Raw genomic sequence first — 23,028 nt, 5'->3', positions numbered from 1 at the left:
TAGGTGATGGACACTTTTTTCAGGTTTGAAATTTTGTTATTTTGATTTCAATACTTATATTTTTATACTTTCACTAGCATACATAGAAGTCACCACTTATCAAGGCCCCAAAGCCACTCGAAGATAGGGGTTAATGAGTGTACAGTAGTCAATGTGGTAATCGTTAGTAGTGGAAATTTGGTAAATTGGATTACTTAAGGGGATGGTTCAACAAGAATTTGTTTACGTTGAACTTGAAGATGACCAAATTGTAGTCAGCTGGAAAGAAAGAAGCTTTGTTCATGGAGTTTAGGTTTAGGCACAGATAAAGAGTGGGGGAAATTGTTGATAATGGTTTCAGCTAGAGAAGTGTTTTTCATGAAAAGTCAGGATGGAGGGGCCCATAGATTGGAGCTCAGACAAGCGCTTGCCATGAAAATAACAATAAAATTGGAACAAAATTAATCTAAAACTACTCTCGTAGGCAGAAGTATCAAATTATTATAGTAAATACTATCTGAAAGATTCATTTCATTTCGCTGACTACATGCAAAAACCAATGAGTACAAATAAAATGTGTTCGTATCAGCATTTTATTTACTTGCGTCCCAGTTTTAGAAACGATAGATATTTGTGCTGACTTTTTATATCGCAGCCAAAGTCAAACACCTTCCGTTCCTGAACACGTATTTGTTGAACTAATTAAATGAATTACATCCGTTGAATTTAGCTTTAATGATGTAATGTACAGGCAAATTGATGGTGTGTCTATGGGTTCCGTGTTGGGACCTACATTGGCCAACATTTTTGTAGGATTTCATGAGGAAAAATTAATGTCCGGGCTCATAAAACCATTGGTCTATTTTAGATATGTAGACGACACGTTTTGCCTATTTGATAGTAATTCGGAGGCAAACAAACTTTTCTCGTTACTAAACAATATGCATCAGGCGTTAAAGTATACGTATGAAAGTGAAGATAATTCCGCCCTAGCGTTTCTCAATGTTTTGCTAACAAAAACTCCATCTAGTTACCTTACATCGATTTATTGCAAACCAACATTCACTGGGCTGTATACACGCTGGGATTCATTCTACCCTAACAAGCGCAAATATAATTTAATTTGGACATTAACACATCGTGCCCTAATGATCTGCTCGCCAGAAAAATTGGATGAGGAATTAAATACAATTACAGATGCTTTGTCCAATAATGGGTATCCTATAGATGTAATTGAAACTATCATTAAAAGGAAAAGACCAGATTTTTTACAAACAAAACCCAATATGGTGGATAAATGTCCGGTTTATATTCGATTGCTGTGGTTAGAGAAGTAAGTGAAAAATTCACCAAAAATTAGTTCCACTGTTGAAGGATGTTATTTTGCTTCAAATGTTCATGTGTATAATACAAAACCATTAATGGCTTCCAATAAAAAAGATGTTCTACCCCCTCATCATATTAGTAATGTTATTTATTCATTTAAATGTAGTTGCGGTACTGACTACGTAGGTCGAACGTATTATAAATTGGAAAGTTGCATACAATAACATGTACCGAGCAAAATCAGGAATGGAACATTCCTACCTACCGACGCTGTAAACAAAACATATGGATCCGCTATAACGGAACACTTTATTAAATACTGGGATTGTGCAACGAACTTCAGCATCGACCCTTTCTCCGTATTGAGTCGAGCTCACTCTGTATATATCATCTAAAAGTCTTGGAGACTGTTCACGTTCGCCTTAGGAAGCCTTCCCTTTGTAAGCAAAAGGACTGCTTGTTGGGTTTGAACGTGATCAACCTCTAAAAATTCATCCCCATACAATTGCTCTTGCTCCCGTCTCTTCTTTAGATTTTATTATTAAGGAAAACAAATTACTAAAAAATAAATCCCTCGATTCCAATTTTGATGAGTGAAGGTGAAACATGTCAATTGACTCGTTTTGATTTTTTTTCTCTTCTTCCTTTATTTCCCTACTTTTATTTTTTAGTCGCTATCTATTTTCCTTTTCTCCTGTCTTCTTTTTTTTTTTTTTTTTTTTAAATATAAAATTAATTCCGAAGGAATATGTCTTCCCTTCATGATTGCCTTAATAAAGTTTTGTAACTCCAAGAAAATCATGAAGTATATATGTTTGTATGTCTGCCTAAAACTATCGACAGAGGTGACGGATTTTCACGAGATCGGCATCATTTTGAAGCTCGACCCTTCGTACGACAAATATCGAAAAATTGGCCAAAAACATTAATTCCATCATCCTCAACTGGGCACTTTTCTAAGGGGAGGGAGGTCACTTTTTTCGCCAATATTTTCGAATGTAATCCCCTCTTTTTGATTACCTAGCCTTAATTTAAACCTACATCACTTCCGGTTTGGCGAAGACTGCAACAGCAAACATATCACTTTTTTCACATTCTTTTCCTCCTTTGTGGTATGGGTTCAAGCCGGCCTGCCTACTACCAACAATTTTTTTTTTTTGCTCAACACACACCTCCAAACACCGGGGCAACGCCAGGCGCCCATGCTAGTTAATAATAACTAGCAGGATCTGGAAATTCCACAGCAGACTCTTTCATATGCGATTTACTCATGTTGGAAGTCTTTGGATGTTCAGCATAAGTGGAGATGCCCTGAAATTATTGTAGCTCTTCTGTTAAAACTGCAAAAGTATTTATCTAAGCTAACAAGGACAGCCCTGTCACTTAAATACGATATTTTAATTTATGCAAATTTTGTATATTATCGAGTCAATTTTTGTCAATTCTTATATTATAAAGTTGTGATTTCAAAAATAAAAAAAATATATCCATATGACTTGGGTGCATCAGTTTAAATCGAAACCGAAACCATAACTTCGGAAGAATATATAAATTAGAAAAGCATTTCATCCAAGGCATGAAAATTGTTAAAAATGTTTTTACTATAGGTTTTAAAAATAAAGGTACAAGATTCAATTTGAAATTTATTTATCTTCAAAGTGCACTTTTATAAATTTTACAAAGTAAGGTATAAAAATTTAATTTAAATTGAATCAAAAAATTACCTTGGATTTATTTTATGTAATGTACATTCTGTTGCACTTTTTAATGGTTTTGTTTGGGTTTTAGCATAATTTTTTAATGTACTGTCATTTTTATTTTTAAGAGTTTCAGTTTAGGTAAGGGGTGCTGAGCAAGTAGTTATGCAGAATACAAGACATGCAACACAGGTAGATTATAAGCTGTCCCTCCATCTACTAGGATTGTGGCCTCAGGATAGCCCACCGCAGATGAGTGCAGGGTCCCTTTCCATGCGCGACATGGGACTACAAACATCCCGATATTATACAACTATTGATGGAGCAGCTGCTCTAAGCACTACCAAAGAGTTAGGGCTCCTGTACTACCAGTCAGGAACAGCTGTTTATCTGATACCCTCAACCCATCAGCAAGTGGTTATGCAGAATACAAGACATCTGTAGTGGAATGGGGACAAAAATGGATGGTCACATTCAATGCTGCCAAGACTAAACTTGTTTCCTTCAATAACTACAAGAAACCTTCTCTACCACCAATAGCAATGGCCAAAAACTCTTTATCTGAAAGTACATCTTTTAAACTCCTCGGCCTAACGTTCACAGGAAACACGAGTTGGAACAATTACATGAGAGCATTGCCAGGACCATTAGGTTCTCTCTACCGTGCTAGAAAGCTACTAACGCCCAAAAGTATCCTGTAGCTAAGGGCACCATTCGCCCATGTATGAAGTATTGTTGTTATATTTGGGCTGGTGCATCTGCAACTAGTCTCTCACTCCTAGACAAGGTTCAAAAGAGAGTCGCCAACCTAATAGGTCCTGAACGGTCATCTAAGCTTTAGCCTCTGTCTCATCGACGAAATGTAGCATCCCTCTGCCTGTTCAACAAGTATTTTAACGGTGAATGTTCCGACAAACTACAAGCACTTGTACCCCCCTCGACGTATACTCCCAACAAATCCAACAAGCAGCAAAATGAACCGACATCTTGTTGCCCAACTCCCCTCATAGTACCCCTGTAGGTTATGTCCCTGATAGTAGCCCCCTACATCAAAGTGGCAATGTGCCTTGTTTGGGGTGAAATGTAATAAATAAAAAAATAAAATAAATATGCTAGCCGCCATGGAACTTCATGGCAACGCGCAAGGAGTATCAATTGTTTTTTTGCTGTAAAAAAAAAAAAAAAAAAAAAAACTACTTGATGAAATTAAGTGAAATTTTTGGTACTTCCACACTTTATCACCGAAACTGGAGACGCCATTTTATTTCACGCACCTGCCATAAAAATCCAAGGGAGAAATCAGAATTTAAACTATGGCCGAAGTTAGAAATAAAAAACCTAATTCCACGTTTAAAAAAGAAAAAGAAACGGTGGCGCTTTTCGGTTTCATTAATATTAATTAGTTGTTGACCCTTTAAAGTTGCTTTAATTCAAAAAAATGTTTTAAAATTTTTATTCGAAAAAAAAAAAAAAAAAAAATTTTATAAAAATCCAATGTGGCTTTCATTACAAAATTGTTTTATTAAATTATATTTTCTTGCTCAAACTTTTCAATAAATGTTTTTATAATTATATTTTGATAAATTTTTATACAATAAATGTTTTGGTATTCAAATGGCGCTCGCGCTCGCCCAGATTAAACGATTATGAATATGTCATTTCATTTTGTTTTTAATAAAAAAATATATATATATATATATATATATATATATATATATATGTTTCATGAAAAACTTTGCCGTTTTCATTAATTAAATCGAAACATCTCCGATTAAACAATTATGTTCTCTTTCACTTTATTTATTTACTTTTTTCATAGTTCTTTCCGGAAGTTTATCTATTTTGATTTTTTTGTTATTTATTTCTTGCTTCGGCCATAGTTTAAAATACTGATTTCTCCCTTGGATTTTAACGCCAGGTGCGTGAAATAAAATGGCGTCTCCAGTTTCGGCGAAGTACCAAACTTTTTTTCGGAGAACTTCATTCCATAACGGATACGTGCAATTTAAACTTTTTTCGATAGTTTCATTGGGTTTGTATTACTGTACACATAGATTCGAAAAAAATTGTTAATGTAACATGTTTATTCAGCTCGAAAAACAGTGTTTATCAATGTATTGGAAAATTAAAAATGGCGGCCGACTCACTCTCTTTCACACGGTAAGTTTGGGAAAAGGAGTTAAAAATAAAAACTAGACAAAATACTGTTAAAAACTCAATACATGTTACCGTGACATAGGCCGACATATATTCGGTGGGTTTCTAACAGTATTTTGTCTAGTTTTTTTTATTTATAACTCCTTTTCCCAAACTTACGTGTCAAAGAGAGAGTGGGGAGTGGGGCGCCATTTTGAATACTGTATGTTTTTCGAGTTGAATAAACACGTTACATTAAATAAAAACACTAAAAAATTATCCAGTTAAGTAGAAAAGTAACTTATCTTGCTTTTGATAACATTTGTTATATATTTGTTTTTTGATAACTTTTTCGAATCTATGTGTACAATAATACAAACCAGTTTCATTTTTTAATGTACTGATTAAACTAAGTACCAAAAATACTCAAGATGAGAACAAAACAGTAATCTGAAAAATCTAAAAGTATCAATACTCATCTCAATTTAGAAACATAATATTCTTATCTTGTTCATAACGTTTCGGCCAATGTAACCTCCGACTTTCTTCAGGTGCTTTTCGTAAGTCGAATTCGGGAACCTGCACGGATTTTTCTTTTTTTTTTAATTATTAAGAAAATTAAATTTTATGATTTTTAGCGATTAAAAAGTTTAATTATTTTGAAGACGCACAAAATCTCTGTAGTCGAATTGAATTGTCGCTCTTGAATTTTAGCGAAATTTAAAAATAAAAATATGGCCGTTCCCAGCTGCGATCCCCCCACCCCACTCGCTCCCACATAAAATTTTATTTTCTTAATTAAAAATGACTACTTGATCAATTTGCCTGATTTTTCAAATATGACTCTTCGTTCTGTGACGAGTACGTACATCAAAAAAGATTTTTCTGTATTTTTTTTAACCAATTTTAATTCTAAATAAGCACTAGCACTAGTGCAGAGAGTGATCCGTGTTGAAATAATAACATTTAAAAAGCCATTCTTAACATGGAGAGGGGAGGGTGTTTGTATTACTATACACATAGATTCGAAAAAGTTGTCAAAAAACAAATATATAACAAATAAATGTTATCAAAGGCAAACTGGATAATTTTTCGTGTTTTTATTCAATGTAACATGTTTATTCAGCTCGAAAACCATACAGTACCGATGTATTGGAACATTCAAGATGTCGTCTGACTCTCTCTTTAACACGGTAAGTTTGGGAAAAGGTGTTATTAAAAAAATCTGGATAAAATACTGTTAAAAACTCGCTCAATATATGTTACCGTGACATTCGGCGGGTTTTTAACAGTATTTTGTCTAGTTTTTTTATTTATAACACCTTTTCCCAAACTTACCGTGTTAAAGAGGGAGTGAGGAGGCGCCATCTTGAATTTTCCAATACATCGGTAAACACTGTATGTTTTTCGAGCTGAATAAACATGTTACATTGAATAAAAACACGAAAAATATATCCAGTTATGTAGAAAAGTAACTTATCTTGCCTTTGATAACATTTATTTGTTATATATTTGTTTTTTGACAACTTTTTCGAATCTATGTGTACAGTAATACAAACCCGTTTTCCGATATCCTATTATTAAACTGTTAGGTGAAAGTACAGAACAATTACAAAACACCCTCCTATCATGTTAAGAATGGCTTTCTAAATAACGTTATTTCCGAACAAGTGCACTGCATAAGTACCCAATTTAGTAAACAAAAGATACCGTAAAAATTGAATTTTTAAAAAATTTATCTTAAAATCCGAACATTAAACTGCACAAGCGCACACTTATATCATTATTGGATTTTTACAAGAAAAAAAAACCCTAATGTTTACAACACGTGATAACAATATATTTTGTGCGTAATTACGATTCGAATGAATGAATTAGGTTTTAATGGATCACGTATATTTATTTAATTGTTGGTTTTGATTACAAATAATAATATTTATTTATTTTTCTTTTTTTCTTTCCTATAATTTTTTTTTTTTTTTTTTTTTCCGAAACCAGAAAGAAATTGCGGCATTTATATCAGGGAGAGAAAACGCAGCTCTAGACAATAAAAATATTTTTTAAAAGAATGGCATCTCCACACTCGTTGAAACTGAACTTTTAATAGACGACTTATTCGTGTTATAGATATATAAATAATTAATTTACTTACTTCTTATGGGCCAATTAGCCAGTTGACACAACTCGTCGGCTACCTGGGCATCACAACGGAACTCATTCAAACGGCCAGTTTCTACATTAGTTGACATGGCGCGAGCCATTCATTCAGTCTCCACTGGAATGCAAAATCTTCTTTGTTAATTTTAGTGATTAGTGGTCAATACTTTAGAAACACCGTGTCGCCACGGATTACAAACATATTCGTATTATTTGATGTGGATTTAGCCGATACGCTTGACTAAATCGCCAACAAATAACATCCGCCTTCTCCTCCTCCTTCTCCTACTTCTTTCGCGGTCAGGCTCAGTATTCGTCGAGACTTCGGTAGTTTCCGGTAATCTCCGCCACTACGAAGCTTTTTCTTTTTTTTTTCCTTATTTTTATTTCATTTTTATTTTTTATTTATTTATTTTTATTTTTTTTTGTAAGCCCGTCTCTTATTTAGCATTTCAGCCCGGCGTTGCCCGGATGTTTGGATGTGTCTGTTGAGCAAAAAAAAAAAAAAAATGGTAGTAGGAAGGCAGGCTCGAACCCGTACCGCGAAGGAGGAAAAGAGCGGGGGAAAAACCCTGACGTCTTTGCTGTTACGACCACCGCCAAACTGGAAGTGACTTATGTTTAAATTAAGGCTAGACAATCGAAAGGAGAGGATGGCTTTCAAAAATGTCGGCGAAAAAGCGCCCCCCCCCCCTGTAGAAAAGTGCCCAGTTGAAGGTGAAGATATTAATGTTTTTAGCCAATTTTGGGGTAGGTCAAACTTTAAAACGATACTGATACATCGCCTCTGTTGAAAGTTTTGGGCAGACATGCAAACATACATACATACATTTATATATTGGTAACTAAAACTAAAATTTTTCGCCCCAAACCGATTAAAAAGCTTGCCTATCTCTGAATACCCTTTGTGTAAAATTCGTATCACTATCATTGTTGCTACTATTATAACCATCTCTATTACTAACTTTTTTAATTTACTATTTATACCTATTATTATTATCATCTCCATTTTTATTACCGCATTTTTTAACATTATCATTATTACTAAATTTGTTACTAACATTATTAAGATTGTTATGATTATTAGTGGTTTTACTGTTATTATCATTATTACTATTATTATTATTGCACATGATTTTCATTATTATTATTACGTTTATTACTATTATTAAGGATAACATTATTGATATCATAATAATAGTAATAATTATTATTATTATTGTTATTATTAATATTATTATTATTGTTAATAATGATTATCATTGACATTATTATTACTATTATTAGCATTACATTGCATTTATTATTATTATTATTATTATTATTATTATTATTATTATTATTATTATTATTATGTCGTCATCATATCATCATCATCATTAAGATTTTGCCATGCTTAAAACTTTCTACTCCTCACTCCCCCACCCTTTTAATGTTGACAACGAGTTGCAATACTTTACAGAAAGAATTGTTTCTATCTGTTTAGACAATATCCGGTTAGAGTAATACAAATTTTCATGTGCTGACCTTTAAACCCCCCTCCCCCCCCCAACCCGTATGTATCACACCAACTTGCATCCAATCATGAAATTGTAATTCGGAAGCTACCGCACGAGGATTAAAAGCAACCGTGGAATTGGCATAATATTTCTTAAGAGAAACTGATTATCCAAGAGCAGAGCTCAACAAGTATTTGTTTACATTAGGCTTGAAGACGACCATGTTGTAGACGGTTGTAAAGCAACTTTGTTGTATTTTGTTTCTACAGGGACGACAAAACAAGAAAATTTCAGCAATGTCATATATACTCCTTTCCACTTCTATCATAATTGCGGTACCTCATTTACACTTGGTCCACAAAATCGATACTAATCAAATCAGATCGTGTGATTTGATTTTGTTCTGAAACGAAATTCATAAAAAAAAAAAAAAGATAAAATCGCTTTAAACATCTAAAATAGTTCGAGGCGGAATGAAACTTGCGTCTTAAATAATTCATAATATAATCACATTATCATCAGACATGAATTAGATTACGTTTGCTTTTAATTACTAATTTTGATTAAGCCAGCGATGAAAGATGACATGCTGTTCTTTCTGTCTCTTTTTATTTTTTGATCCCACTTCACTGGAGGTCAACTTTTCTTTGGACTACTGCACTATCCGAAAAAACAATTTCCATTATTACAGCTACTTTGAAAACTTCCCAACTGGACTATTACATCACACTGGATTTAATTTTGGACTTCATTCCCTCTAAAGAATTATTTTCACCTTTCGGATTACCTTGAGAGAATCTTCATGAAAGCTGAAATATTATGCGCAGTTTTTTTTAATATTTTTTTACATATCCAAAATTTTTTCACTTGTTTTATTGGCAATTTATGACTATAATAAATTGCGGTTTCACATAATGTTATAACCAGCAAATTCTAGCATTGCTACAAATATAATTTGCTGATTTCTTTCTGTCCGCTGATGAGAAGAATAGCAAGAATAGCATTCTTTGAAACTCCATGGAATAAGGAGTTTGTAAATTGCTTTTTTGGAGTATTCAGGCGAACAATAAATTTTGATTGTTAAATTTCAATTTACAGTTTTAATTTTCTTTCTCTTATAATAAGCTCTCATATCTATTGCGTATTGAGCTTTTTTAATTTGGTTGGGATTAAATTTTCTATATATAAATACTGGTATTTATATTAGATTGAAATTTACCATTGCGTATATCAGGTAAACATCCTTTTGATTTCATTACTATATATATATATATATATATATATATATATATATATATATATATATATATATAAGAGCAAACAGTTAATAAAACATGTTAAAAAACACTTTGAAAAAGAGTTAAAAACATATTTAATCTGAAAAGGAAACACTTGATAAGTGGATAGTCCTTAATCTGTGGAGTTTCAAAGAAATACTTTCCTTCTCATCAGAGGGTAGGAATTAGCAAAATGCGGGATCGGATTTTGCATACAAAAGTATTTGATGAAACTGCAAGTAAGTCAAAGATCTTACTTGATAACAAAAAGTGAAGCAGAGGGAATATGGTTAAGAAAAAGGTGATTACATGTGGATAGTCTGGTGAACAGTAAATAATCCAATGACGGTAAAATCCAAAAATATAAATCCAAGAAAGTTAATTGAATTTCCATTTGCACAAGTAAAATCCAAGGAAATCACGTATTTGGAAGATGGTCCAAAATAATCCAAAAGGCCGAAATCCATGGAATAATTCACAAATATGTACAAGGAAAAGGGGAAAAATTCCAATAATATTAATATAAGAATTTCACACGGCTGCCGAGACATAATGCAAATAAGAATGATCAGGGAAGAAGAAGAGGAAAAAAAAGATCAGGGAAGAAGAAGAGGAAAGAAAAAAAAATTAAATGATAGAATTAAATATAAAGTAGAAAAGCAAATGTCAAACCCAGACAAAAAGATTTTAAAAGGCGCGAAAAAATATAGGGCAAAAAATAGGTCAACTGAAATGTACTGGTTATTACTTAAGAAAATGTCAGCTAGAGTTGTTAAAAGACAATGGAAATAAATGAATAAATTAATAAATAAAAAATAAATAATAGATAAAAAATAAATAAATAAAAAATTTAAAAAAATAAAATAAAATATAAAATAAAAAAATTTAAAAAAAATTTAAGGGGAGAGGATGGCCGGTATCTGCAAATTCAGGATAAAGCAAGTAAGTATGTAAGTAAATGCATATAGTAAAATATAAGTAAATATGCATAAAGGATATGAATGTGTGGGTAGAGTTATATATTAGATAGATAGGAATATTTAAAAACTAACACGGAAATTGCAGATAAAAAAAAACAAAAAACGGCCAAGCAGAGAAGAAATAAAGAATTAAAATAAAGGATTAAGTTATAAAGTATTAAGAAAGTATGTAGAAAAAATGATACAGTTAAAGAAAAATTATATATCTATCTGAAAGGTTAAAGTAATAACTATGTAATTTCAAAATTACCATAATTAAATTTGGACTTATGTTTACAGAAAGAGATCAGTTCGTTTTTAGAATTTATTATATTGTTACTTTGAGGGGAAGTAATCATAGTTATAGTTTCGGTTGTGCAGAGGCGACATGATTTAGAGCCTGGAGTATAAGACTTAACTTTTTTATGATAGTCCATTTGATTGAAAAGGGGGTATTATTAGAGTTAAGTTTTTTTAATTAAAGTGGTTAGGGAAGTTCCTTGGTTATTATGAGAATTATGGTTGTTAAAAGAAGAAATGTGGGTTGAGATTCTTTTCTTAATTAATGTTGAAGTAGCGCCGATATATGTATGTACTTTATTAAAAGCTCGAGGTCTGATATTAATATTAATTTGCTCATTTGTATTAGTTAAATAGTTTGAATTTTGTTCATAGTGTTCAACAAATGGTGGGACAATGATTGTATGAGGACTATTTTGGAGGGGAGAATGAGTGTTGTTGGTGTTAGGAGAAATATTATTATTCTCATTATTATTATTATTATTATTATTATTATTGCTAGTTGTATGATTGCAGATCGAGGGGCTGCTTGAGTGGTATATTGGATTAGTAAATTCTTTAATATTTATAATATACTTTAGTTTTACCATCTTGGATCATTTTGGTACATTTAATGGTAATTTTTATTTTATATATATATATATATATACATATATATATATTAGGTTGGTGCAAAAATAATGTTGTATTTTCACTTGAAGTTGAACATCAAAAAACGACATTATTTTTGCACCAACTTAATATTTTTTTTTTCATAGGAGTCACCACTTATCAAGGTTCAGAGACCACTCGAGGATAAAGGTTAAAGAGTGTACAGTAGTCAATGGGACAATATCGTAATCGTCAATAGTGGAAATTTGGTAAATTGGATTACTTAAGAGGAATGGCTGATCAAGAACTTGTTTATGTTGGACTTGAAGACAACCATATTGTAGTCAGCTGGAAAACAGGAAAACGGAAGACAATTCCACAGGTGTGCAGTTCTAAGAAAGAAGCTTTGTTCATGGAATCGATGTTTAGGTTGAGGCACAGATAAAGAGTAGGGGAAATTATTGATAGTGGTTTCAGCTAGACGAACACTTACCATGAAAATAATGATAAAGCAGAGACAGGCTCGCAACGTCTCTTCTGTGGGGAAAGAGGTTGCAGGGAAGAGAAAAGGGCATCCCCTACTAGGCAACAAAGTCTATTTTGAACTTTGTCAAGGTAGGGTGAGCTCTCTCTAGCAGCTCCTGCCCAGATGTGGCAACAATACTCCATCCTGGGACATACCTGGCTCTTATATAGATAGAGAATTGCATCAGCAGTGAGATATCTACTGGATCGATAGAAAGATCCTACCATTTTTCCAGCGACCTTGGTAATAGATTTGATGTACATGTTCCATTTCAGATCAGGAGTAAAGGTCAAGCCCAGAAGCTTGTCAAAACATGAGGCCTTCTCAAGACGAGAGCCATTCATTTCAATTGATGCCAGATGGGAATCAGAGTGCTAATGATGCAAAAATAGAAGCTTGGTTTTAGATGCATTAAAAGTAACCAGCCACTTCTTTCCCCATTGTACCACATGCTCAAGATCAGAGGAGAGAGAATCAAAGAGAACGTGGTTGTTTACGGCCTTTGATGTGCTGCCATAGATGGTAGTGTTGTCAGCATAAATGTCTGCGAATGATCTAAGGATGTGATTTGGAAGATCATTGATGCAGATCAGGAAGAGAATTGGACCCAGGATGGACCCCTGAGGGACTCCAGCATTAATACTGTGAACTTCTGATTTTTGCCCATCAACCACTATTCTTATGAACTTATCAGAGAGAAATGATTTGATAATTGAGAAGACATTTCCAGCTATACCATAGTTTGAGATCTTGTGAAGTAGACCTTTATGCCATATCCTATCAAGGGCCTTTGAAATGTCAAGAGCAATTGCCCTAGAAACGAAGCCTCCATCAAGAGATTTGTTAATCCTATGAGATATAACTGTAAGCACATCTGCTGTAATTCTAGCAGAACGGAAACCATATTGTGTGTCACTAAGGTTATTTTTGCTGAGGTGGTTGACTACTTCTCTATTTAACACAGATTCTAGCAACTTACTCATGATGCACAGGAGACTTATTGATCTGTACTGAGAGGGAGATGACCGATCACCTGAATTCTTAAATACAGGGGATGCTGATGAGATTTTCCATGGTGTTGGGAAGCAATTCTCCTTAAGACAACGCTTAAACAGGTTTTCGATTAGCTTGGCAACATCATGCACAGATATTTGTATGTCGCATAGCATGTTTTCTGATACAGGAGGAAATACTGGGGGTTGGCGGCCTTGGTCACATAGGGTAGAATTAGTTGCAAAGTTCTTGGCAAAGAGTTTGGCTTTGTCTGATGCTGACGAGATTACCTCAGGTCCATTGATGATAGTTGGGATAGAGCACATGCTTCTGTTCAGGATCCTGTTTTCTATTTGCCAAAACTGGTGGGAACCAAGCTGCTGCTCAGCTACTTTGGACTTGACGGACTGAACATACAACTCCCTCGTGTTCTTTATTAAATTTTACAGTGGTTGCTGGCAGTCCTGAAAGCGGCTTTAGTCTCAGTACATCTATTCATTAATTATTATTTAATATATATATATATATAGAGAGAGAGAGAGAAGGAATAAACCAAGTTACACATCCATCAACGTTTTGTCTTTATTGTAAGACTTCTTGGTTTGTTCCTTTATAATCTCTTCATCTCATCAGAATACTATTTCCATTAGTCTCATCATATATCTATCTATCTATATATATATATATATATATATATATATAGATAGATTGTATTCCTGTTTATTTGTTTGTTCACAATTTGATTAATATATACAAAAGATCTATTACTTTTCTACTTCATTTATTTCTATATATAGTATGATTCTTGCAAAATATACCCTCAAGAGGTAACCTCATTTGCATATTACATTAAGAAAAATCGATTTTAATAAATAGCTGTATGTTAGTTACAGTTTATAGCAAGAGAATTGTTTTAAGTGTTCTATTTAAGATTATTATTTAAAGTTGATTTATATTGATAATATATTTCATTTAATTTATTTGGAATTATTATTACCAACATCGATTTCTTTTCTGTTATCTTAAAGTGTTTCTTTTTTTTTTGCTTCAAATCCTTTTCTTCTTAGCATTACAGATTTGAGCCTGGCTACTGTGGCTAATACGAGAAGCTTCGGAACTTTGTGTTCATTGGGGCGGAAAACATTACCAACCCCAGTAACTTTAAAGACGCGCCAATGCTGACAACCTTTGTTCGGGAGAACAAAGACTCCAGAACTCAAGCCCTCTGGAATATGCTAGAGGCAGCGAGGGATGCCATAAAGAACCAGCAGCTGGTGGACATGGAGCACCCCTCGCTCAGAAAAATAAACTTTCAGTGTGAAGGCAGAATCCCCATCTACTGTCATCCTTCCTTCTACAGGGCATTAAAATTAACCTTTCCCCTGGACGTGGGAGGCGTGGCTAAGGATGGACAGCCTTCTACGGATTTACTTACCGGCAGCCTTGGCCAGGCCTTCTACGTCCTCACAGCCGAGGATTTCAGACCCGTCTGTGACACTGCTTGAGGTAAGTGAACATGTGTTTAAACTTGGCCACTTTTAATGTGAGGGGCATCAGGTGTCGAAGCAAGGCGTCGCGCATTGTGAGAGACTTGGTGTCCCTTAAGGTAGATATTGCTGCTATCCAGGAGACCCACTTTATTTGTGACGGAGATTGTCAAGTGCTGGTGAACGACTACGATGTTTACTCAGCATATAGCAATACTTATAGTCGTGGAATCTCCTTGCTAGTGAGTCGCACCCTGTCAGCGTCCGTGAATGTTGTTCATGCAGGCGAGGACAAGCGGCTAGTTGTTGATGTTGCCGTTAATAGTAGTGTTTTTCGGATTGTTGCTGTTTATGCACCCAATTCTGCTGTAGAGAGGGCATCCTTTTTTCGACGGTTGGAGGGCTTCTTAGTGGATCCGGAATGGTTAGTTTTAATGGGTGATTGGAATGCAATCCTTGATCCCAATATAGATAAGGTCGGGGGGGCTAGTGGGTCGGTGCGGTGTGACAGCACTCTGTTCGACCTGATGGCCTCGTGCGATCTCGTCGACAGATTCTGGCTGGATCATCCGGGGCGGGAGATGTGGACGTGGCATCCTGTAGCGCCTTCCCATGCGAGTACTTATTTGGATCGGATGTAAGTTAGAAGAGGTGACGTAGACTTTCTATCGTGCCCCACGTTCCACTTGTTAGGACACTCGGACCATAAACTCATTATGGCCCGTTTGAACTTAAGTGCTAGGCCTAAACTAGCCAGATACTAGAAGTTCAACAGCACCTTGTTGGAGTTGGAGAACTACCGGTTGAAGGTTACCGAATTAATTCAGCGGGCTTTAGTGGGGACGGTTACAGGCAGTAAGTGGTGGGTTAGTCTTAAGGCCAAAATTAGGCGCTTCTCTTTCCAATACAGCCAACGCCTCGCATTAAATAAGGCTAAAGCAAAGAAGCGCTTAGAGGATAAGCTGACCCGGGCGGTGGAGGGGGGGACTCCCTAGAGGTAGCACTAGCTACACAAGACCTCAGCCGCTTGGCTAGCGAGCGGTATGAAGGTCAAGTAGTTAGGGCTAGATTAATGAAAGTTTCCAACGAGGCTGTGAATGTTGACGCTGTTGAGTGTAAGGCTGCTTTAAGGCGCGGTTTGGACGGGTACATTCATAAAGTACATAACCTGGAAGGACACGCCCTAGTTTGGACTCGGGGGATCTGCGAGGGGTTTTGGGAGCATCTATCAGAGCGTTTCACCCAACTACCCGGACTCAGGGTCGAGGAGTTTGGCAGCTATTTGGCTGACTCGCCCCACCTCACGGCGGCTCGGGCGGCTAGCTGTGATGGTCTTGTTATTGAACATGAGGTCATTACTGCATTGAAGCAGGTCGGCTACAACGAATCCCCGGGGCTTGATGGTTTACCCTACGAGTTCTACTTGAGGCTGTCGCCCATGTTGGTCCCTATTCTGAAGGATATGTTCAACCATTGGTTTGCTCAGGGTTCCATCCCTGGACAGGTGACCAAGGGAGTGATCATATTGCTGAGGAAAGGTCAACGGCATGGTGGGGTGGAAAATTTCGACGATTTTAGGCCCTTGACTTTGCTAAACACAGGGTTAAAGATTTTGGCAAAGATTCTTGCGAATCGTTTGCAGGCTGTCATCACTGACTTGTTCGAACCGGGCCAGACTGCTGTGAAGGGGAGATCGATTCAAGACAATTTGCATTTGATACGCTCGATCATAGAGGGGACAGAAGATGATGCCGAAGCCGCGCTGATCAGTTTAGATCAGTCCAAGGCATTCAAGAGGGCCGACCATCAGTTCTTGGGATCTGTGCTAGAGGCCGCCGGATTTAATCCGGACTTCCGCAAGTGGATCTTTGTCCTGTATGATAGGCCGATGGTAGCGGTGCAGATCAACGGTAAGCTGTCGGAGTCATTCGCTGTCTCTCGGTCGGTGCGTCAGGGTTGTCCGCTGTCACCTCTGTTGTACATCCTGGCGTTGGAACCCCTCCTTCGCAAGTTAAAGGACGAGGCGGCTACACCAGTCCTGCGTGGAATAGCTCTCCCTGGAGGCACACGAGCCAGGGTTTCTGCGTTCGCTGATGATGTCACCGTGTTTGTGTCTTGCCACACGGACGTTCAAGCGGTGGTCGAGGCGCTCGCTCGATACGAAGAAGTCACAGGGGCCATCTTCAACTGCAGCAAGTCTGTCGGCCTGCGGTTGGGGGCCTGGACCGGGGTAAACTCACTTCCAGGTATTTTCAGCTGGACCGATGGACCGGTCCGTATTCTCGGTGTCTGGTTTGGACCAGGACTTCAGCTGGAAAAGAATTGTTCGGAAGTATATGGCAAGGTTAAATCGTCGGTGAAGACTTGGATTGGAAGGAAATTGTCCTTGAAGGGTCGGGCGGAGGCGTGTGCTACATACGTCTTTCCGCTCATCCTTTACCGATTGTCTGTACTTCCTCTCCCTTCAGAACGACTAACCCGCTTGCAAGGGCGACTCGATTCACTATTGTGGAACGATGGTAAGCATTATGTCTGCAGAGAGGTCTGTGTCCAGAGTCCGAGCAAGGGAGGCCTAGGTCAGCGCAGTCTCTTGTGTCATAGAAATGCCGAGAGATTGGCTTTCCTGGGTCGTTTGCTTGAAGAAGACGCTCCTTGGGTCCCTGTGGTTGAGAACTCATTTCCCGATTTCAAACCAAACCCCTCGGTAGAAGGTCGTCGTAGACCGAGGGGGGAGTCTAAGTTCTTCTCCGAATGCCAGACCGCTCTTAGAGCTTTGCCAGGGACCAGTGTCCTCGATCAGCCAAGAAAGAAACTTTATCGGGAGCTAGTGGAGGGGACCGCAAAGGATCCACTTTGTAGGCGGATGGAATGGTCGATGGAGGTTGTCCGTTCTGTGGAGTTGGGCGCCGGGACGGGAGATTCTGAACAACTCAGAATTTTCCCTCACCTGGCGACTGGTCCAAAACGCGCTGCCCCTTCTCGACGAACTCTGCCGGTATAAAGAACATACGAGGGGCTTCTGTCTGTGCTGTGACGAACGCGAGCCTGAAACGATCGGGCACGCGTTTTTTAGTTGCAGCCGGATCCAGCCCTTATTGGAGTACGTCGGAGAGGTAGCGGCTCGCATCGATGCCGAATGTCCGCTCGATCTCGACGAAGGTTATTTTGTGTACAACATGGAGCCACCGTTCACCAAGGAGGAAAATGGTTTTCCTGGCGATCCTGGCAGGAGCGCGCATGGTGAGTTGGATCACGCGCCTCAAGTTGGTCCGCGAAGGGACATCTGTTCAGGATTGGGATCTGATCGTTTACTTTAAACATTTGCTTAAAGTAAAGATCAGATGCGATTGGAGGAGGTTGCCTAGAGTGGAATTTGACAAGAGGTGGGTGCACAGCACTAGTCTGTGCATCCGTTGAATTTTATTTTTTCACACATGCACACACACACAAAATTTAAAAAAAAAAAATGCATACACAAACACACAGACAACTGTTTATAAATTGTAAATATGTTTTGGATTCTTAAACGCTGGGGATTTATTACTTAGTTTAAGATCCATAGAGTGAATGAGGTATTTTGGTAAATGTTGCCAGTCAAGAGTAAGACTCCAAAGTCTACATTTATTACTTTCAATCACTTTAGTCACAAAGACCCTGAACCCTTCCCCTCCCCAATTTCTTGTAGGGCCTTGTGCCTAATTTTGTTGTTTAAAAATCTTTTGTTTTTTTACTTAATTGTATTTTCAAAATTTTTAAAAGCAATAAAATATATAAACAAGATCAAAGTGTAGTATCTGTTCCGACAGATGCTGCACTTAAGATAATTTGTACCAGTCAATGGAGGGGAAACCCTCTATACTGGGACAATTATTATTTTTGGTAACCAGAGTGCCCCCTTTTTGCCTACTTTTAGGGGAGCTGGTTTTTACCTCACATTAAAAACGGCCTTGTGCCTAATTTGCTCAGTGGGGGAGCAAATAAATACCATCTGTTCTTCAGATGCTACACTTAAATTTCTTGTTCTCTGTTAGTGAAGGGGAAATCCTTCACGACTGAGAGACTTTTTATTTTTTGCTCCTTTTCTCCACATTAAAAAACGATCCTGGTGTTTAACTCTGTCCCGTGGGGAGGCATTGTAAATAGGAATCGGAATCGGTTTTCAAAATCATGTCCCCCCCCCCATCTTTATTCAACCGATTTGCCCGTACGAGGTATATATTGGGTACAATATCATGAAATAATCGATAGGTAATTGACTATTATAATATATACGAAATCTACATAAAATAAAATATCATATTTAAGCATATTTTATGCCCGGACAACGCCGAATAATCCCTGCAACTGGAAGACATACTTTATCTATCTGTCAATCTGTCATGGCGGACTTGCTTTTACAAGGGCGATAACTCTTCTTTCTTCAATCCAAGGGAAATAACTATCATTAGTAAATTGTATCTAACGAATACGTATGAGGTAAACAGATATTAATAAATAAATAAATAAATAAATAAATAAAAATTTGGTTGCTCAACTTCCTAAGCCTTTCGAAGAGTACTATATAAATAGATACTTACACAAAATTACCCAATACATTTTATTAAAAAAAAAAGTATCGGTTTTATCAGGCATGTGTTTGTATTGTGAGGTTATATGGAAGTGAAACCTGACTAGAGAGAGTTGAGGACATTCGTTGCATGAAGAGAAATGATATAAGATTGACACAATGGTGGATGTGTATGTAATAAAAGTCTTAGAGACAGGCTGATATTTAATGACCTCAGGAGAAGATTAAATCTGGAAACTATAGGGAAATGTGTGCAGAACAGATTTTTCTTCTTTTTTTTTTTTTTCTTTACTCACGTTCACACTAAATAAGGCATATCGCCACTTGGACGTAAGGGGCTATTAATTGGGACTATGCCTAAGAAAGGTTAACAAGATGCTGGTTTACATTACATTTAAACTTTATATATTAGTAATTTGGGAAGCAGAAAGGGAATTCCAAAGTCTAGCTGTTCAAGGGAAGAAACTATTAGAATAAAAAAACTTTCTGGCATTTAGTAACTTCAACAGTGAAGGGGTGAGATTTTGTTGCTTGTCAAGGGGGCACAAGTGCAACGAGTTCATCAGAATTAAAATACTTGTAAAACAGGCACAGGGATGCAACATTGTGATGATGGAACAGTTGGAGCCTAGTTCACAAAGCGGGACCTATTAAATTGAAAACTGTTTTGAACCCTATCCAAGAGGAAGAATTAGTGATAGATGCATTAGCCCAGATTTCGATGGTATGGTCTCATTGAAAAAAAATGGATAAAAGTCGTTGGGTTAGCAGATGTAGCGTTCCATAGTCGGGAGTGTATATAAACAGGGTCTATTTAACGGATATCTCTTCAACATTTTAGCGTGTCGATATATACACGTTTTTAAGATTATGTGATCATTTTAGTTCCTTGAATTTGTGTATAACGTCTATATTGGATGTGAGGAATATATAAGTGTTTATGATGAGTGTATATACATTTACGTGTATCAGTGCATTTTATGTAGGGTCTATATAAAGTTCATTTATGGTTGTTCGATGCCTCCATTCAGTCTCAAAAGAAAAATGGAGTCAGCTCCATGTGTAATCGTGAGGCAAGGGTTACACAATCTCCAACTACATCTCTCCTGAATCGGCATTGTTTGAGTCCAATGGCAAGGAGAAGTCCAGGACGACTGGAAATAATGCCAAGATAAGTGGAGAGCACAGACAGCACCTGGAAGTCTCAAATGGTCACCCATTTAGTAATGATCAGGTTCAATGTTGCTTAACTTCAATGATCCAGTGGTAACCGGTGTGTCAATGGGATTATGCTGTACTTATCATTTTGTGGTTGTGTGTGTATATATACATATAATATATATATATAATATAATATATATATATATAATATAATATATATATATATAATATAATATATATATAATATAATATATTATATATATATAGAATATATTATATATATATAGAATATATTATATATATATAGAATATATTATATATATATAGAATATATTATATATATATAGAATATATTATATATATATAGAATATATTATATAATATATAATATATTATATATTATATAATATATTATATAATATATTACATTATATATATATATATATATATATATATATATATTCAATAGATTTTAATAACCGGACAATACATAACAAGCAGTTCTTTAGAAAAAATAACATCACATTATTGGTGGAGAAACCTTTACAAATTTTCTTTCGTGCTCCATGCAATTAAAGATGTTTTTCCTCTGAAAAAGGAAACATCAATGAGAATTTAAGAGTAAATCGGGATATTTAGTTTGCTGAAATAAAATGAAAAATTTTTTTCTTTTACTAAAAAAAAGAAAGTATATTTGAATGATGGAATTATTGAGTTCGTTTTAAAGTTTTTTTAAGTTGATTTTTTTTTTGATCCCCCCAACAAAAGAAGGATCGACATGAAAATTCACCCTTGTCCGTTCGTCTCTCCACACTTTTCTCAATAACTATGTCTTGGGATTTTAAAAGTTTTGCATAAACATTGAACATGATATGAGTAAAAAAGTAACAGAACGGATTTTCCTGGAAAACTCTAGTTGCCCCCTAGGGGTGCCTTTTGGGTTAAAATGGCTAAGATTGACACTTTTGTGTTTAAGAAAAATTGATGCCTTAGATTTTTATAAAACTTTCTGAAAAGTTGTAACTGATTTCTATATAATTTTGTTTGTCTATACTTTGTGATAACTCCTGGGTGTGCCTCAGGGGCTCTTTTAGGACTAATAAAAACTCCATTTTTGGGATTATTTTTCCATATTTGTCCAAAATTTTACTCTGTACGTCTATTTAGTGGTTTTGCATGGTGCTGAACTCAAATTTAAACTTCGGGACTTTTGGGGCTAAATGGGGGGGGTGCAAATGATGGACTTATTCATTTTATTCTTTTTTACATAGTGCAGAACTCAAATTCACATATGTTATAGCCTAAAACTGCAGCGTTTGTTCATTTTCACCAGGATTTGACCTCCCCTGGGGACTTTTGGGGCTAAATGAGGGGGGGGGGAACAAATGCTGAACTTAGTAATTTTTTTTTTATTTTTCGTTTACTGTGCATTCACGGGGGACCATGCATGCTTTACTTGTTTTTAATGAAAATCACTAAAGACATAGAAACTAAAAAAACAAACAGATACTACTTCAAGGTTAAAAATTAATCGACAATAAGTGTTAAATGGATAGATTCTGACCCAGAAAACAGCAATTCTTCCTTCTTTGTTAGAAATATTACCCATGAAATGTGAGGACCAAAGGGCAAAATCAGAGAAGCTTATACTGTTCTATCATTTTAGCACAGAGGAGCCAATGTATTGTATAGTCGGGAGTGTATATAAACAAGGTCTATTTAACGTTGTGACATGTCAATAAATATATATATTTTACTTGTACAAATGGAAATTCTTTTAACTTTCTTGAAGTTTTACATTTGGATTTTACAGTAACTGGATTTTTTATCTTCCACCAGACTATCCATTCAGGTGTAATCACCTTTTTCTTTACCATATTCCCTCCGCTTCACTTTTTTTGTTTTCAAGTAAGATCTTTGACTTACTTGTTGTTTCATCAAATACTTCTGCATGCAAAATCCGATCCCGCATTTTGCTAATTCCTACCCTCTGATGAGAAGGAAAGTATTTCTTCGAAACTCCGCGGATTAAGGACTATCCATTTATCTAGTGTTTCCTTTTCAGATTAAATATGTTTTTAACTCATTTCAAAGTGTTTTTTAACATATTTTATTAAATGTTTGCTTATATATATATATATATATATATATATATATATATATACATACACACACACACGTTTTAACATTTTGTGATCGTCTAGTTTCTTGGATATGCACATAACATCTACTTACTGAACTATTGTGTAACGTATATATTGGATGTGGGGATATGTAAGTGTCCCTAACAAATATATATATACATATACTAGCAAAAGTACCCGTCATTGATTGGGTTTAAAAACAAACAGCCTACAAAAAATGGACTCTGAT

General features: G+C 35.8%; 1 protein-coding gene across 2 annotated transcripts in view; it reads right to left on the bottom strand.

The window, feature by feature from the left end:
* The window catches only part of LOC145297801 (protein mono-ADP-ribosyltransferase PARP6-like), a 145,162-nt gene extending 137,549 nt beyond the window's left edge, over positions 1-7,613 (bottom strand). Inside the window, exon 1 of one of the 2 annotated variants that reach the window (XM_080144089.1) lies at positions 7,291-7,613. In XM_080144089.1, coding sequence (XP_080000215.1) covers positions 7,291-7,399 — 109 coding nt within the window. In that variant the 5' untranslated portion in view covers positions 7,400-7,613. The remainder of the gene's footprint in view (positions 1-7,290) is intronic. The other variant, XM_080144090.1, reaches the window with a different exon arrangement.
* Between the last annotated feature and the right edge of the window lie 15,415 nt (positions 7,614-23,028).

This window comes from Euprymna scolopes, chromosome 18 (genome assembly GCF_053919585.1).
Source record: "Euprymna scolopes isolate OS-2025 chromosome 18, ASM5391958v1, whole genome shotgun sequence".
Lineage (NCBI taxonomy): Eukaryota > Metazoa > Mollusca > Cephalopoda > Sepiida > Sepiolidae > Euprymna > Euprymna scolopes.
The sequence above is the reverse complement of the archived record's forward strand: the minus strand, read 5'-3'. Positions and strand labels throughout refer to the sequence as shown.